The sequence below is a fragment of the Mercenaria mercenaria genome, chromosome 10 (assembly GCF_021730395.1).
Source record: "Mercenaria mercenaria strain notata chromosome 10, MADL_Memer_1, whole genome shotgun sequence".
Taxonomy (NCBI): Eukaryota; Metazoa; Mollusca; class Bivalvia; order Venerida; family Veneridae; genus Mercenaria; species Mercenaria mercenaria.
In genome coordinates this window covers 78,309,335-78,328,451 of record NC_069370.1, presented here as the reverse complement: position 1 = coordinate 78,328,451, position 19,117 = coordinate 78,309,335, and the positions used below count along the sequence as shown (strand labels likewise).

The window sequence follows — 19,117 nt, the reverse complement described above, 5'->3', positions numbered from 1 at the left end:
CTTTTTGCTTTTAGACAATGTCACGATCCCTGTCATTAAGCATGAGCGTTGTGCTAAACTTTGATTTTAAATGATTACCTCTGTAATATGTAGTACAAATGTGACAAACAAAATAGATTAACGATGGAATATAGCGAGAGAACGCCTCTCTTGCCTAAAATATTCACTAAATCTCAATTTTCCAGGAGATGGAGACCCCTCCCTCATCTACACCATACTCGCAGCATCACTGCTTCGTTCGTAACTAAGCTGCTCATATCTAGCGTACAGTTCAAAACCATCCAGGTACACTCCCGTTCTTGACTGATTCATTAGCTCCTACAGCCTAACCCCCCTTACCCTTCGATTTTTATTGCATATCTGGCATTTTTATTTTTTCATTTCCTCGGATAATCTGCAGGCCTGGGCATGATGTGCCTAATAGAAGCTACGCCACTGTTCACAGTGAAACAGCCGGAGTTACATTGGAAATTGAATTAAACTAGGTTTGTTCTCATGCCAACGTCATTTCCAATAAGGAAAATTAATTTATGACCGTGTGTTACGTCAATATTTGTATTTAATCATCTTATTTAAACAGCAGTATATGACTCATTATACAGCAGTATAAAACCACAGCAAATAGATTTTTCACATTGTTTAGTTAATTTTGGTACCTTCAATAAACGGCCTAAGGGAAGGTACACTAATGTCTCATATTTTGTTTTAGTAATGCTTCCATACATGCTAATCCAGAAATCAAAATTACTGTCACCAACTAGCTTCAGTCCTAAACATGTAAAGATGTGGTTTTTAAGTTTTATTCTATTTTGTAAGTTTCACATGAGCTTGTTAAACGTTAACACAACTTCATAAACGTATTCCATATTTTGCATGAACAGATGCATGTCGTACCAAGTTCAAAATCACGTGAATCCAGTAATACTTTAATACCGCAGAATTGAAAAATCGGGCAACACACGTGAGGAACAAAGTATAAAGTTTGTTTGTTTGTTTGTTTGTTATGGGTTTAACGCCATTATTCAACAGTATTTCAGTCATGTAACGGCGGGCAGTTAACCTAACTGGTGTTCCTGGATTCTGTACCAGTACAAACCTGTTCTCCGCAAGTAATTGCCAACTTCCCCACATGAATTACCAAAGGTGGAGGACGAATGATGTCAAACACAATGTCTTTTATCAAATCGTCACGGAGAACATACGACCCGCCCGATGATCGAACCCGCAACCCCGCTCTCCCCACTGAGCTAAGCGGGCGGGTTGGAAGATGGAATACGTATATGATAAAATATTTCTCAGTGGAACATGGCATACGTATATGATAAAGATTTTCTCATTGGAACATGGCATATGTATATGATAAAGATATTCTCAGTGGAAGATGGCATATGTATATAATAAATATTTTTTCAGTGGGAAATGGCATACGTATATGATGATAAAGATTTTCTCAGTGGAAGATGACATACGTATGCTTAAGATTTTCTCAGTGGAAGATGGCATACGTGTTTGATATCGTTTTTCTCAGTGAAACATTGCATAATCATATGATATCATTATCCTTAGGGGAACATGGCATATGCATATAATATCGTTTTCCCAGAGAAATATGGCATACGTATATAAAATAACTGGATGACTTCCTCACATGAACCAATTTTACAACCCAAGCTAGGTTCCGAACCCAAAGTGATGATTCGAAGTCTGACTTTCATGAATAAGATGTGAAAGGCCCGTAACATTATTAAAAGCCATTATAACTACGTACACTCGGTCACTATCTCTAGCACGACAGAGATATAATACGGCACCACAGCCGTTAATTCATAAATGGAAGAGAGGATACGGACTTGCCATTACTCATCCATCCTGATCAAATAGAAATTTTCATGGAATAAGGTTTGGAAATCAAATTTCAGTACCCTGCAAATTCTTATTTGCATATTTGAATATGGGCGGTAGTAGTGTCTTTAAAATGATTAAACCAGTTTGGTATTTTTCCTGGTCATCATAGGAGACTACACAAGGTCCAGTTAAAAGACATAATACAGTTCTGCATACATGCTTAATACAGGTATGCGCATCTACATATTCACTCACTGATCTATTTATGTCAAAAGATAAAGCATTCGAAACATTTGAAGTACTCTTCAAGTTATCAGTAACGTTAAGATATTGATAGTAACGTACTCGTCCTTCACTCGTTGTAACTGGTTTTATGATCAAGGATAATATTAAGATTGCACCAGGTATGTATAAATATATCCATTATAGACAATTATTAACTTTAAATGAAAGATGGCAATATGTATATACACAAACCAACACGTGTGTCAATACTGTTACCACTATTTCTTCTTTCTCTTAACTTCATAATTGTCACCAAAAGTGCTCAAAGGAATGCATATTGCAACACTCTATACATGTCAAATGAACGTTTACCTAAACTTCAAAAAAAATATTACGAAAAGATAATTATTAGCGATTCAGCAGGGATAGAATTGAGAAAAATAGTAACGTTCCGGGAAGGCAGCTCCCACACAGGAAAACTAAGTATACAACAAACGTAGACAATCTAACATAAGTAGACACCGAGGACAAATACACACAAACATAAATAGGCACTGTCTGGGAACGGTCAGTGGAAAAACCATTACTGGTTTCTTAAAACAGGTTAATGTTCGACTAAGTTCGAACGCTACAGGACATGACGAACATTTGTCACATTAATACAGTAAATGACAAGTATTTAATATGTTCTAGCTGTCGTGAGGAAAATTATGTTAGCGTTTATTAAAACGTGACCCGATATTATAGTCCGCATCTTCAGCTCAGCGTGTTTGTTTATAGTTTAGTTTAGTTTTGTTTTGTTAAATCATATTGAATTGCTCTCTGTTTCAAAGATACACATGGTAGTACATACATTTTTTACACATAACAAAACAAATAAAATGGTCTGGCTACGAGTTATTTCAACATCAGCATACAGCCCTTCCCATAGAAAGAATGTTATACTCTACTTAACATATTTAATGTGAGCAAGTTACTTGAGAAAACAAGACGGCCAAGATTACCCTAGGTCGCTCACCTGAGAAACACACCATAACTGTGTCAACATGTTTGACCTAGTGTTTTTATGGAAACAAATATTCTTGCCAATTTTCATTAAGACTGGACCAAAAATGTGGTCTCTTGAGTTTAAACAAGTATTTTCTTAGATATGACATAGTGACCTAGTTTTTAAACCAAGATGACCAATATTCAAACTTGACCTAAATTTTATCAAGGCAATTATTCTGACAAAATTTCATGAAGATCAATTGAAAATACAGCCGCTATCGCATACTCAAGGTTTTTCTTTAATTTGACCTAGTGATCTAGTTTTAACCCCAGATGACCCATATTTGAACTTGACCTAGATTCCATAAAGGCAATCATTCCGACTAAATTTCATTAAGATCAATTGAAAAATACAACCTCTATCGCATACACAGGAGTTTTCTTTGATTTGACCTAGTGACATTCTTTTTGATCCCAGATGACCCATATTAATACTCGACCTAGATTTCATCAAGACAATCAGTCTAACCAAATTTCATGAAAATCAGTTGAAAAATACAGTCTATCGCATACACAAGATCTTTCTATAATTTAACCTAGTGACCTAGTTTAAATTTCGTGAAGGTCAATTGAAAAATACAGCGTCTATCGCATACACAATGTTTTTCTTTGATCTGACCTAGTGACCTAGTTTTTTACCCTAGGTAACCCATATTCCAAATTAACCTAGATTTTATCAAGGTAATCATTCTGACAAAATTTCATGAAGATTAGTTGAAAAATACAGCCTCTATCGCATACACAATGTTTTTCTTTGATTTGACCTAGTGACCTAGTTTTTGAAATCAGATGACCCATTTTCAAACTTGGCCTAGATTTTATCAAGGCAATCATTCCGACTAAAATTCACGAAGATCACTTGAAAAATACAGCCTCTATCGCATACACAAGGTGTTTCTTTGATTTGATTTAGTGACCTAGTTTTTGACCCCAGATGATTTATTTTCAAACATGGCCTAGATTTTAACAAGTTAATCATTCTGACAAAATTTCATGAAGACCAGTTGAAAAATACAGCCTCCATCGCATACACAAGCTAAATGTTGACTGACAGACAGACGACAGCATAATTTTACCCTATCAGCATATAGAGAAATCATTTTTAACTTACTTTGTTTCAATTTAACAATTTTCTCACAGCTTTTTCTTATTCATCTTGTTACTGTTAGTTTTGTTATTTGTTTACTTCCCAGAACCTTAATTACATGTTTTTGTTCTAAAGTTATTTTGTAACATAACTATACTCTATCATGCTGTTAGTATGTTTTCTTTCTTTTTTTCAGATTCTTGCAACATGTCCGACACCATCTCTCCTATTCCTGTCGTTGACTTAGATAGGATCGGTCTGCACAGAAAACCAGAAGAAATTGACAAGGAAGCACTGGAAACTGTTTCTGTTCTATTGAAAACCACTTTCTGTCAGTTCGGCGTCTGCTATTTCAAGAATCATGGAATCGGCGAGGATTTTATGGATAAATATATGGCAATCTCAAAAGGATTCTTCAATCACCCCGTAGAAGTAAAATCACAATACCTTCGTGGAACAAGGAGAGATTTTGGTTATACCCCCATGGAAAAGGAAACCGTAAACTTTGATCGCCCTGCAGATTTGAAAGAAGCATTTACCTACCAACCAGCATACGACCCAGATGATTTGTTAGATAAGAAGTTTCAAAACGTTTGTAAAGAGATGTATGCACTTTGTACAACACTAGGCTATCGTGTACTAGACGCACTTTCATTAGCGCTCGGTCAACGGCAGACATTTCTGAGAGATTGTCATAAATGTATCGCCACAACGACTAATGGAACAACTCTAAAAACTTTGAATTATCCCCTTAATCCTGCCACGAACGCCATCAAACCAGGTCAGGTTCGTCTAGGGGAACACTCTGATTTCGGAACGCTCACATTTCTATTCCAAGACGATGTTGGGTCTGGAGATCAACTTTCCAGGCAAGGGATTCATACATGCAACTCCTATACCTGGAACTATTGTGGTACTTGCCGCAGACTTACTTCAGCACTGGACCGCTGATGCTGTTAAAGCGGTTCAGCACAGAGTCCTTATACCAAAGGAAACATCACAAAACACGAAACCACGACAGTCAGCTGTATATTTTATAGCCCCAGACGATGAATGTGTGGTGGAGCCATTGGACGGATCAAAGAAGTATGATCCAATATCTTGCAAAGATTACGTAAGCCCCAAACTAAAAGCCACAGTGGGTGTCACGTATTAAACTCGAAACCAGTTTGTAAACACGGGGAAAATGTGTACTAAAACTCGACAGTTATATTATATGAAATGACTCTAATGAACTTTTAAATGTTGTTGGCATTATTTTCATGTGTAAAATTCAATGTGTTTTTCTTTAACTTGTTATTATTTGATCTGTGCATTTGATAATGAGTGTTCACTTCATTTTACCTGAGAACTGTAACCAAACATATTTTAAAGTAGAATATTTCGTACAGAAGAAGAAACTGTTATTTTGTAGTGTTTGTGAGTTTGTTGTTGTTGTTGTTGTTTATTTTGCATGTATGGTCGAGGTGTTGTGATGCAGTTATCATCTTCAGATGGATGTTTTCGCACAAGAAGCATTTACTACAACGTTTACTCAAGCTATTCTACACGTCTTGAAAATATTCTCACAAAATGTTCATACCTTGTATAGAATGATTCACCATTGAGCGTTGAATCAAATGCGAAAACATTATTAAAAGTCCCAATTATTTGTCAATAAAAGAAATGAGTTCTAGTATCTAAGTGTTATTTTAGCCTTCGGCGTGGGGTTTGCTGTCTGGAAAACTATGGCTTGTTTGATATATCAACATGTGTCGTGGAAGGCAAAGCGATCGTGACACCAGTAGGGCTTTAACCAATAACCTTCCAGTTGCGCACCAACACCTTTCCAAGTAGATCCCCGCTCATGTGTCACCTCTGTTACTTTTACTATTTATGTTACATAATATGTAACATATACTTTATAGTCGTTCAATTCTCGTCGTTGTGTGAAAAGGATTGCCCTTGCATGACAGTAAGGGGTGACTGGTAGGGTCTGGACACTTTATTTTGCTCTAGCTCTGTGGTTCCAGTTTTGATTACATACGTCATATTTTATTTCGATGTAAATGAGATGTGAAAACATAACTTTAAGGAGTTTGGCGACGTATAAACTCTACTGTGTTGGTAATGTTTAAAACCTTAATCACTAAATCAATATAATTGATTGTCATGGGATAAACCTTATATTAATTATGTGTTCATATACCATTTAATAACTTTTTGCATTTCTTGGTGCCGCAGATGTTACTCACTTACACATTCGTACATGCATTGCCTTTGTGCTTGCTGTTTGGGAAAGCTGCGTTTTATTGTTTTTGTTGTTGTTGTTGTGGCCCGAGGGGGGTTTCGTACGACACCTGTATCCTTATCTAACTATCGTTCGGGTATCTTTATAGATACGTACATAACATGTGCACTGAGAAATTTAAACTCTATACTGTGAAAGATATATTAGTACTTAAAATAGGAGAAACACCCAAAGTTGATTCATTATCGAATATAAGAAAAGTTACTCCAGATTTCGTATTTTTCTCATCAGATATATTTCGTGACACGAATGACAACAACCAGGCTCGCGTTGTTAAGAGCTAACCCTTTAAACATTTGCCACCTTTTAATTTCATGAGTTACTCTGTGATATATTAACGAAACACTGTTGCAAATATAGTCCTGTCTACATTGCTGCAACGATTGTTCATCTGTAAACAAGTCGCGTAAACATTTTTTCAAGCATATCGGATAACCATTGTGAGTCTTAACTTTAATAAATGTGTTATAAACATATTTCTCCATTTTGTAATAGTTACATAATCACAATGTCCGGTTGAATTCAGAAATAAGTTCCCAAACGTGGTATATTCTTACGCATAAGAACTCAAAACTCGGGTTATTCTACGATAAATCACACTTGGGAACTTATTATTTCGATTCCAACACGACATATAAGTATCAACAGTGTTAGAAAAAAAAAGGTAACAACTTTTTGCGACCGTACTACGCCCCTGGATCGGATGACGTCATTTCACGCGAGTGGTTTATTGCAGAATAACCCGAGATTGATTTTGCTCTGCATGTATGTAGGTTCTTTGCAGGTCGTGTTAGAATGTACAATAGTACTAAATAGGTAATCAAGCAGCACTTCCGGCTAGTGAGATAATGGCGGAAAGAATTAAATCCTCAATTGTTCCATATAAAGTGGAATTTTCATCTTTTATGTAAGCCAGTTCCTGTTTGTTATTGCCTTGTGGACCTATTCTTGACACATTGGTAGCATTTTCAGGGAAGTTTTTATTCCCCCATGTTCCTGACATACAGCGCAGTGAAAATAGAATTAATCCCCGCCATCATTCACATGGTCACAAATTTCTAGATGTGTAATGACCATGTGTTATTGCGCCAAGTGTTGGCAGCAGAAATTTGTGCTCTTGATATTTTGATTATTCTGTAAAAACCTGTGACTTTAGAACCGGGATTTTTTGCATAGTGTTTCATTGATGTATGTAGATAACATTTCTGTGTTTTTAATTGGATTTATTCATTCGATAGTGGATTTATTCAATAAAACAATTGGATGTACAATAGAATAGACTGCTTTTACCTGTAAAATAGTGTATATTTTTCAGTGAACACAATCTCACAACATAATGTGCTTTATAAAGTATAATAGAGACCAATTATTGAAATTGGAAAACATACCCAGAAGGTTTTCACGACAAGACAAAGAAACATTGAAAATTCTTAAGGATTATGATATTTTGATGTATAGATCTGCCAGAGGTGGTAAAAATCAACTTACACGAAATTGGGATATCAATCAGGGGATTAAACTGGACAATATTAGAACATTACCTGAGGCAATTTCAACTGTAATATCAACAGATAGACCAAAGCATAAGAAAAATATCAACAAAGAAGTGCTTGATTCGAAAAGAACAATGAATTTATCCCACATAAAATATGAAACTCAAACAATAGTTAAAGGCCAGAAAAATATAAAAATCTGTTGCATTAACCCAAGATCCTTGAAAAACAAAACGACAGCCTTCTGTGACTTTATTATCTCGAATGATCTAGATCTTATTGCTGTGACTGAGACATGGTTAGGCACCTCCATCGATAAAGCATGTCTAGGTGAACTGTTACCTGATGGGTACAAAATAAAGCATGTACCACGCCCTGGTAGTAGGCGTGGAGGTGGGGTGGCCCTCATTTATAGATCGGTGATAGATGTAAAAGTGGTCTCTTCAACTAGTGACAATACTTTTTCAACATTTGAACATATTGAGTGTAATGTTAGTATCACTAACTACACATTGCTCATGGCCGTTATTTACAGACCTCCTCCATCAAAGAAAAATGGTCTGAATACAAATGATTTTCTGGATACCGAATGGCCAGATTTCTTATCAAAATACGCCGCAGTTGACAAGAATATCATCATAACTGGCGATCTGAATTTTCATTTAGACATTCCTTCTGATCGTGACACCATCAGATTTAACAGTGTGTTGCAATCTTGTGGCATGTATCAACATGTGAAAGGGCCCACCCACGTCCACGGTCATACCCTAGACGTGGTCATCACCACATACATAAAGACATAGATATAGAGACATAGATAAAACAGTATCGGCAGTAGTAGTGACTGATCCTGGGTTATCAGACAGCTCTAGAAAAATAGCCAAGGACCATTTCGCGGTAATGTTTAATGCACTTGCCGCGAAACCCCCTCCGGTAAAGAGAACTGTGACATACAGGAAACTCCGTTCGATTGACATTGATACTTTCAAAGCTGATATTCTATCATCCGATCTTTTGAATTTGTCACAGAGTACATCGGATGCAGAAACTCTCGTCTCATTATACAACAGTGAACTTTCAGCTTTAATTGACAATCATGCGCCTTTGTGTTCAAAAACCATCACATTAAGACCATCTTGTCCCTGGTTCTCGGAGGAGCTCCACGACGCCAAACATTTGAAACGTAAACTAGAACGTAAATGGCAGACTTCAGGACTCGCCGTTTACCACTTAATGTATAGGAACCAATGCGCAATCGTTAACAAAATGTTAAAAAGGCAAGAACTGATTATTATTCAGAGAAAATAGAATCAAGTGAACGAGACCAAAAAAGCTTGTTCAAAATAACGAAACATTTATTGAACGGTCCAAGTGAAGCGGCACTTCCATCAGGCAAGAACCCAGAACTACTAGCACAGGAGTTCAGCGATTTCTTCATAGATAAAATAGAAAAAATCAGAACTAATATTGCATCCCAGGATAAGAATGAATCATTTACTCCAGAAGACGGACGCATATCACGATGTGATACCGCGGGTTTGACTAGTTTCAGTCCGGCAACAGAGGAGGAGGTGAAAAAGCTTGTTCAAAAGTCAGCTAATAAGTCATGTGAATTAGACCCTCTTCCTACATGGCTCTTGAAATCTGGTATAAACGAACTTCTCCCAATATTGACGAAAATTGTTAACATCTCTCTAGAAAGTGCAATCGTCCCAGAATCATTTAAAACATCACGAATAAGACCATTGTTAAAAAAGCCAAGTCTTGACCAAAACACACTCAAGAATTACAGGCCTGTTTCCAATCTGCCATTCCTCTCAAAAATCCTTGAAAAAGTGGTAAACAGAAGAATTGAGGAACATTTGACGAACAATCAATTACATGAAATAAACCAGTCAGCATACAGAAAATTTCATTCAACTGAAACCGCATTGTTAAAAGTTCAGAACGACATTCTCGAATCCCTTGACAAAGGTGACGTCACAGTACTTGTGATGTTGAACCTGTCGGCTGCATTCGACACCATTGACCATAACACCCTTCTTCACAGACTCAAATTTAATTTTGGATTTGCCGATAAACCCCTTCAATGGGTGGCATCATATCTAACAGACCGCTACCAAACAGTATGCATCGATGGCAAACTCTCTGAACCAGTCCTTATGAAATTCAGTGTTCCTCAAGGATCTGTTCTAGGCCCAAAATTCTACACGATGTACACAAAGCCAGTCGGGTCCATCTGTAGAAACCACGGTCTAAACCACCACTTTTATGCAGATGACTCCCAACTCTATCTATCGTTTAAACCAGTTGACCAAGCATCAAAGGCAGCCACAATCACACGAGTTGAACAATGCCTGAAAGAAATCATCTCATGGATGAATTCAAACATGTTAAAATTGAATGCAGACAAAACTGAAGTAATTCTTTTTTCGTGTCAAAAACACTCCAAACATGTTGAAAATCTAGAACTGAAAGTTGGCGAATCAAGCATAAGACCATCAAAAACTGTTCGAAACCATCGTGCTACGCTTGATTCGAACATGCACATGGACCATCATGTTAATTCTGTGACTCGAACATGCTACGGTCAAATACGACACGTTGGTCATATTCGACCATATTTGACAACTGAAGCCACAAAAACCCTGATAATCTCGCTTGTGACCTCACGATTGGATTACTGCAATGCTCTTTTGTACGGCGTGTCAAAATCAACAACGAGCAAACTGCAAAATGTCCAAAACACAGCTGCACGTCTTATTACGAAAACAACCCGTTTTGAACATATAACATTAATCCTTAAAGATCTTCATTGGCTTCAAATACAAGATAGAATCAAATACAAAATTCTCATTCAAACATTCAAGGCCTTGCATGGACAGTCGCCGGTGTATATGAGAGACTTACTGGAGGTGTACGTGCCAACTAGAAATCTGAGGTCAGCAAATGCAGCAACAACCCTTGTGCCACAAAAAAGTCGACTGGTTACCTACGGGGATAGAAGTTTCAGGGTTGCCGCCGCAAAACTATGGAACTCTCTCCCTGACAATCTCAGAAAAGATTCATCACTTAATTCATTCAAAAGAGCTCTCAAAACACACCTTTTCAAAATTTTCTACAACACATAGATACCAACTGTGACTGTTTCTACTCATAATAAATATGCCATTGTTATTTTTGTAAAACAGAACTACAGCAAGTCATTCGTCGCTGACGAAGGTCTTTTAACTGTACAATTCATCATGTAATTAACTAAATTGACAATCCATCTTTTATTTCATCATGTCACATTTTAAGGGTTATGACGTTCTATGTGTGTGTTTTTCGCAAGACTTGAGTTTCACTTGAAATGTGTGGTATTTCTTTCTAAAACAGTACATGATGGCACCATTTACCGGGAGGTTGAACCACTATATGCAGCCCGTCTGGGCGTACCAGATGTTTAAAGCACTGGTATTGGCAATAGGGGTAAAACGACCTCAGGGGTGGGGGGTGCGGTCATGGCTGTTTGTTACAATAAGGCTGTAAATATTATCATTGTTCATTTATGATATTGTTGTTATTTTTTATTATTATGTACAACGCCATTGAAAATATCATTTATAAAAAAGGCGTTTAATCAAATTGTTCAGTTTCAGTTTTGTGATTGCATATGTCACGTTTTGTTATTTTCCTACATATCTGCGATGTGTCACATGTTTAATTGTAAAGCGCCTTTGAACGTATATTACATATGAAAAGGGCGCTCAACAAATCTGGTATAATAATATAATAATGTGTAAACCACTGACTTCTTGCTAAAAAAGGACTATTAACTCCTAAAGAATTACCTTTTTAAATTCTGGTTCATTACAGTAGTTTGAACTGTTCAAAACATTTACACTTTATCTTTAACTATATCTATAATTAAAACCCAATTCAATAAAAAAAGTATTCGTTAAATAAAGTCTAAGATAACGCTTTTAAACAATTATATTTGAGGTTCAAAATACATGTACATATTTATACCTTCTCTAGCTAGCACGGATTTCAACAAATACTGAACGGGATTCGCATGTTACCATGGCAACTTAATTATTAAACAAAACTAATAAATGACGAGGTATTAATCAGTAAAATATAATACCGCAACAACAACTCGTATGCTAACAAGTCTTGCAATATTGAATAGCGAGTCAGAAACTGAATAATGCAGTGAGCACAAAATCAACAAGAAATAGCTTTAAAAAGGATGGTCGGCGTGATGTAACTGAGTTTTATATGGGCAGAAACCTGTATTTTAAATCTTTTGGCAATGTTGAAAGGGGCCTCTGTGAAGTTTTGTATAAATGAGGACAGTAGTTCTGAAAAAGACTGTGTTTACAAATTGTGGAGGGACACACGACGGACACCAAACAATAACAAAAGCTCTTTGAGCCTTTGGTGCTAAAAAGATGGTAACAGTAAGCAAACAATATTGAAATACGTTCTATACTTTATCTCTGGAATTGTTGGAAGCAACATGAACCCTTACCCTACTTCAACTTATTATCAAATTTGTCTATCATTCATAATATGTACAGTACTGTTTTCACCGGAAAGATAAATTTAAAATGGAGAGTCTAAAATTTAACAGTTACTGTATCGGACATGTAATGATTTGCAATGGTTAGAAATTGTTGCTGTAATGCAGGGTAAGAGTTAATGACTGTATAAAACAAATAACTTTTTTGTAAAAGCAAAACTTAAGGAAAGGAAACATAACAAAACAGAAATAACTTAACAAGAAAACTTAACAAAACAGAAATATGTCCGGATGAGCAGATGAATACTTGGTTACTCACACTGTTCAAGTGGTACGCATACAACCCGATGGTGCTGTACTTATAGAGGTTATAGGTGACGAACGCGTTGTCATTTCACTCAGTGTCACACATGACTCAGAGTGAAGCATTTTCAGCCTTTCCTCCAATCAGCGCCACTCTTACAAAATCTCTCATTATGGCTGAAAATACCGAGAATACCTTACCAAGCAATCCGACTGGTACATTATTCAGGTAGCATAAGGTCATATGAGGTCATAAAATCGTGCTTAATACGGCACGCCGAAAAACAAATCAGTCTTTAATAAAGTATTTTAATGAACCATTTCCATTATGGTATAATTCACATTACTTTACATTGCATTGGTAATTAGTGTTCATACATGGCGGATCATCCATTACTTTGTTGATATTGTTGATGCAAAATTAAAGCGTCTATCCAGCTTGTATTTGAGGAATTGTCGTGACGTAATTCTGCCATTAGTCTAAATCAACACACATCAAAGACGATCTTTGCGTTATCTCCAGGGCCTCAAACATAAAAAGAGTTGTAGCTTATATAACTTTAATTAGCTCATCAGTGATGTTTCAAGCGTTAGGGGAATAAAAAGGGAAACTTTTAATCATATATCTTAAACGTGTTCGCTAGTTGTCTGAACACAGAGCTGATAAGCTTGATTGTTCGTGGACCGGTTACTGAGTAGAATGAATTTGAAAGTGTGCAACGCTATTGTATATACATGTACAAATTAATATCATTTCGGCTGGAAATCAGTCTGTCCTTCATACTAAATGCCAGGTTTGTTTACATGAGGTTACTTCTCAAAATGATATTCCTCAGCTCGAAAAAAAACCAACAGTCAATCTGCTGAAGCAGTTTTCATACATAACAATAAAGTTACAAATATTAACACCAAACACAATTTTAGCGTAAAGGCCATGATATGTTTAGTAATGAAGGTGGGGACGACAAGGGCAAACTAATTGTCTCCCCGGTGTGTCCCACAGTCTTCAGGAATCTCGACTACAGAAGGAGTAAAGAATGTGGCCAACCCTACATTTACTAAAGCCACTGTGAAGTATTATAGGACTTTTGTCGTGAAATTTGGATAACGATTTTGTAAGTTCCATAATCTTTCTAATAATCCGAAAACCATTCTAATCAGAAATGCGTTTCGGTTCGATCACGTTTGAAGCAGAGAGGTTCAATCATACCACAATACGAAGTATATATACTTGACATATACAAATTGATTACTGGTAAATTCCCCGTACTATTTCTACACGTATACTAATTGACTTTATGCAATCGCTCTGTATTTTATTTTATTACAAACAATATTTCCGCTTAAGGCTGTTTTGATAAGGCAAACATATACTAGTTGTTTTCGTTGATAATATTGTAGATTTTTATTACATAACCGTTTAATTAAACAAGATTCAAACATTTTATAATATGTTCATCTACTATTGATGTTTTAATTGCATAGCATATCATTTTACATATGAGCCGTGCCATGAGAAAACAAACATGGTGGCTTTGCGACCAGCATGAATCCAGACCAGCCTGCGTATCCGCGCAGTCTGGTCAGGATCAGTGCTGTTCGCTAACAGTTTCTCTAATTGCAATAGGCTTTGAAAGCGAACAGCATGGATCCTGACAAGACTGCGTGGATGCGCAGGCTGGTCTGGATGCATGCTGGACGCAAAGCCACTATGTTGGTTTTCTCATGGCGCGGCTCATATATTTTATTCTCTTTCTGTTAAACGTTAAATAGCTTAAATATCCATACTCGCCATCATTGTCTTATCGATTCAAACCACTGTCTTAAACGTTATTTTAGAAGCTACAGCAGCTCCTACTCAGGAGAATTAATTGTAGGTACAATAAACTGTATTGATTCACAACAAACATAGAGGTAGCAACAGAGTATACAGTAACCATACTGTGTCAGATATACATGTAGGATTCAAATTGTCATCATTACTAGTTGAATGCTTCAGTATCCACTTTCACACTCTATGAGAATAAATAAGCGGCGAAAGTTTTATTTTCAATTTACACCTGCTGAATTTCGAGCCTAAGCTGATGCCAGTAAAGGCGAAAGTAAAAAAGTAATGATATCACATGTTATGAAAGCGTGACTGATGCTTTTCAAGTAATAAGGGTGATGACTTTATTCCTTTTTGTATGTTGGTATCACATTTACGAGTTGTTTTTCTCTGCCTATTATTATATGTCTTTTTTCAATTTGTTGCAAGCTTCGTTCTTCATGTTTTCAATTTGTTGCAAGTTTCGTTCTTCATGTATTCTCACACAATATATATTATATATATTAAAAAGATCTACCTGACGTGTGAAATAATTAGGATCAGCTAAACATAATCTAGTCGGGTTACCTGAACCGCAGTAATTGTTTGCCTAATATACTATTAAAATGCATAGTCATAATATTCTTACATTAAAACAAATCTTAAAATGTTGTAGGCATTGTTTCAGTTATAGATAAGATGTACGCACTAAACGATAAAATGTGTGTGATTACCTGTTACAAAGAGATATATCCATGTATTCAACAATGCTGTTTTCTCTGCCATATTGTTGTGAATATCACTGATGACTGTATGAAAAATCAATTTATAGGAGACATATGTTTCTCCTGAATATCACCGCTAATATTGGTGACGCATTCTCACATACAGGCAGTACCTGTATTACCTGTACATTACAGTAAAAATCGGAAAACAGTTTGAATGTATTCGTGTTGTGATTTGTAGAATACAGAATAAATGTTTTAGCGTTATGTTTAAATAATTAATTACAGAACCCTTATTTGGTTAGAAACATCTAAAAACATGTAACGAAAAAAGAGTACTGTGAAATTATTTTTATTCGCGTAGGACGAATTTTCGCGTATTTCGCGCTAGGACCGATGCGCGAATTTAAGACAGCGCTATTATTATTTTTTGATTTTATTTTTTCATTTCTAAAATTGAAAATGCGCGAATTAAAGCCCGCGCGAAATAGTCCTTTTCACGTTTGCGCGAAATTTCATGCCAGCGAATTTAAATGATTTCACAGTATTGAACAGACAGACAGACAGACAGATAACTTTATTTCACCCAAGGTATTATACAATACTACATGAGGATATACAAATAAATTTGAATAAAGCCAAAAACTAGTTCCGGTAGTAACCTGCAAAAAAAAAGTGTGCAATAAATTGTTAACAAATACATGTATATATGTATTGAGGGGGAACTCATTTACTCCTTTAACACAAATACATGATAAACTCACGATTAATAACAAATGCTAGAGAACAAATATGGAAAAAAGATGTTTAGTTCATTGACAAAAGCACAGTAATACACACACACAAAAGGGATTACGAAAAATATAAGTTCAGTAGGAACTACATAATATGTCGCAATGATTTAAAGTAAAGCGTGGGAGTACGTGACTAGGCTTTAATGACCTGTCATTCTATATTTAGACAAAAATAAGTGTTTGCTTATATGGATCAATAACAGCGAATTACGGATAGGTTACACAACAGTGTTGTGCTTTCTGTGTAAAACATGCATTTGCAAACAACGAGACACAAAATTAAGAACTATAATTTTAGTTGTTCTTACCGGTAAAAGTAAAATTAAAATTTTAATGTATACAGAAGAATCATCAGTGGTGTGTAGTCATTTTAATTTAGCAATGATGCATACAGAAGGAGCGATTATATGAGTTGTCGTTAGCACATTCAGACAACATTATCAATAATTCCTACAAGTTATAATATCTGTGTGATTATTTTTGTATGCATAGAATGCAACCAAGCAGAATAATAGCAGATTTAGTTTCTCTGTGTCTGTTCATGAGAGATGAAGTGAAACGCCATTTAATATCCAGAGTACCGTCTAATGCGAAACTTTATTATGTTAAACATTACTTATTTTATCTTTGGTTTAAACATATTTATTTAGCGAAATGGTTTACAAAATACATATACAATCAACAAAATTCGCAAAAACGCTTAGGATAGGATCGAAAGCCTAAGGCTTATATAGATCTTTTCCTGTATGAAACAGTTACACATTCAGGGTAGTATATGAGATAATAATAGTCATTTTTTCATAAATGTCACGAAGTAATAATAATTATTATAACTGTAGAAAAGTGAAAATAATAAGTGTGAGACACAAAGACTTGACGAGAATGGGCAGATGGTTAATTTCAAGTATTATTCAAAACGTTTAGAAGACTCAATGAACCTATATACTGATTTGAATATTGTAGTATTTGTATCATCTGTAAGGTAAGAATTGCCATAGAGTAATAAATCAGTAGTAATATCAATATCCGAAGCAACTGAATTTACACCATACAGTAGAAGATTTCTCTCATCAACGTAAAACGGACAAGAGAGAAAGTAATGAAAATTCGATTCCTCACTTCCGCATTGGCATTGGGGTGAATCCACAATATTCCTGGCAAATAGATGCGCATTCAATGCGCTACATTCAGTACGCAAGCGGGTATGGAGAATTTGAAGTTTTCTTGGACCGAGAAAGAAGTAAGAGGGGACTTGTAGTGGCTTATTTATATTACTTAGAAGGTTCTTGAATATATTCAAGGACGGGGCATTTCTTAATTCATCAGGTAATGAGTTCCAGGCTCTAATTGTAGACGGAAAGAAGGAGTTGTAAAACAAAGACGTTTTACTTGCTATGGAGGGGATACACTCTGGATTACGTAAGTTATATCTGGGTTCACTAATTCTCGTAGGGATAAGAGAGTTTAGGTAGCCAGGGACAAGAGAATACTGAATTTTATAAAACAATGTGAGTTTATGAATATAACGTCTATTTTCAAGCGTTTGCCAGCCTGTTTCATGATAAAGTTTTTCAAGTGATACTAATCTGGTTGTACCTGTCACGATTCTTGCCGCTTCCGTCTGAATTTTGTCGAATTCTTGTTTTTCATATAAATAACAGTTATCAAATACAACATCACTGTATTCCAAAAGAGGTCTTATAAAAGAAAAGTAAATTGTTTCTAATGACTTTCTATCAAGTTTAAATTTGAGTGACCTAATAACATTTACTCTACCCCAAGCTTTGTCCAGGATATAATTAGAATGTGCACGCCATGTACAATCATTAGAAAGAAATAGTCCTAAATGTTTATGTTCAGTTACTTCAACAATATTCTGATCTTTCATGACTATTGATGGATGAAATGGTTTGTTATTTTTTCTAGATATTATCATAGAATTTGTCTTTTGGGCATTAAAAGTAACTAGCCATGTTTTAGCCCACAATTCTATTTTCTGTAAATCACTATTAAGGATATTTGCTGCATGAATAGGATCGTCCACTAATATCGACAGGCTGGTGTCATCAGAAAAAAGTCTTATATTTGCTTGAATATCGCGCACAATGTCATTAATATAGATTAAAAATAGTAGGGGACCTAAAATAGAACCCTGGGGAACTCCTGCTTCAATTTTGACCGACCTTGACGATTTACCATTAAGTTGTACTTGCTGATATCTATTCGACAAATAATTTTCAAACCAAGAAAGAACTTTATTTGACAGTCCAATTGCCTTAAGTTTTAAAAGTAGTCCCTTGTGCCATACTTTATCAAAAGCTTTGCTGATATCACAAAATACAACGCGCAATTCTTTACCAGAATCCACAGCTTCACAAAATTTATGATATAAATATGTCAACTGGTTAGTGGTAGAATCGCGAGGTAAGAACCCAGACTGGTACTCTGTAAGGATATTGTTAACTACTAGATGGTTAAAAATATGTTTGTACATAGCACGCTCAAAAACTTTACTCATGGTAGAAAGAAGAGAAATTGGTCTATAATTTGAAACCAGTGATGGGTCGTCCTTTTTATATACAGGACATACATTTACTAATTTCCACTGAGTAGGAAATATTCCTTCCTCGAGAGACTTATTAAAAATACAGCTTAAAGGAACACTCAACTGATCGGCTCCTTCCCTTAGAATACGATTGTGTATAAGGTCGGGACCAGTGGCCTTTCCGAGTGGAAGCGACTGCAAAATTGGAACAAGTTCATCAGGTTCAAAATGTATATTAGATAATTGGGTATTAATATTGTAGTGAGGTGGTTGGGGATCAACTTGAGAATCAGCGTTTAGTTTTGTTTGCGCAACAAAGAAGTTATTGAATGCATTGGCCTTTTCAACATCATCCTGCAATGTATCTGAATTAACTTGTAGGGGTGGTATGGAATTAGTACAGCTTGGTGACATAAATGCTTTAATGACTGACCACCACGACTTAT

At 35.8% G+C, this 19,117-nt stretch overlaps 2 protein-coding genes across 2 annotated transcripts in view; one reads left to right on the top strand and one right to left on the bottom strand.

Annotated features, from left to right (window-relative positions):
* LOC123561058 (nephrin-like) overlaps window positions 1–15,478 on the bottom strand; it is a 107,187-nt gene extending 91,709 nt beyond the window's left edge. Inside the window, exon 1 of the mRNA XM_053516560.1 lies at window positions 15,342–15,478. Coding sequence (XP_053372535.1) covers window positions 15,342–15,393 — 52 coding nt within the window. The 5' untranslated portion in view covers window positions 15,394–15,478. The remainder of the gene's footprint in view (window positions 1–15,341) is intronic.
* Window positions 2,095–5,885, top strand: LOC123561062 (uncharacterized). Its single transcript, XM_045353226.2, has 2 exons — window positions 2,095–2,249; window positions 4,404–5,885. Exons 1-2 carry the CDS (start codon window positions 2,219–2,221, stop codon window positions 5,156–5,158), a joined length of 786 nt encoding a protein of 261 aa, XP_045209161.2. The 5' UTR covers window positions 2,095–2,218; the 3' UTR covers window positions 5,159–5,885.
* Window positions 15,479–19,117: the final 3,639 nt, after the last annotated feature.

Coding starts and splice junctions, on each gene's coding strand:
- LOC123561062 (XM_045353226.2), top strand. CDS start 2,219: ATGATCAAGGATAATATTAAGATTGCACCAG. Junction 2,250..4,403: donor TAATATTAAGATTGCACCAG/GTATGTATAAAT, acceptor TCTTTTTTTCAG/ATTCTTGCAACATGTCCGAC.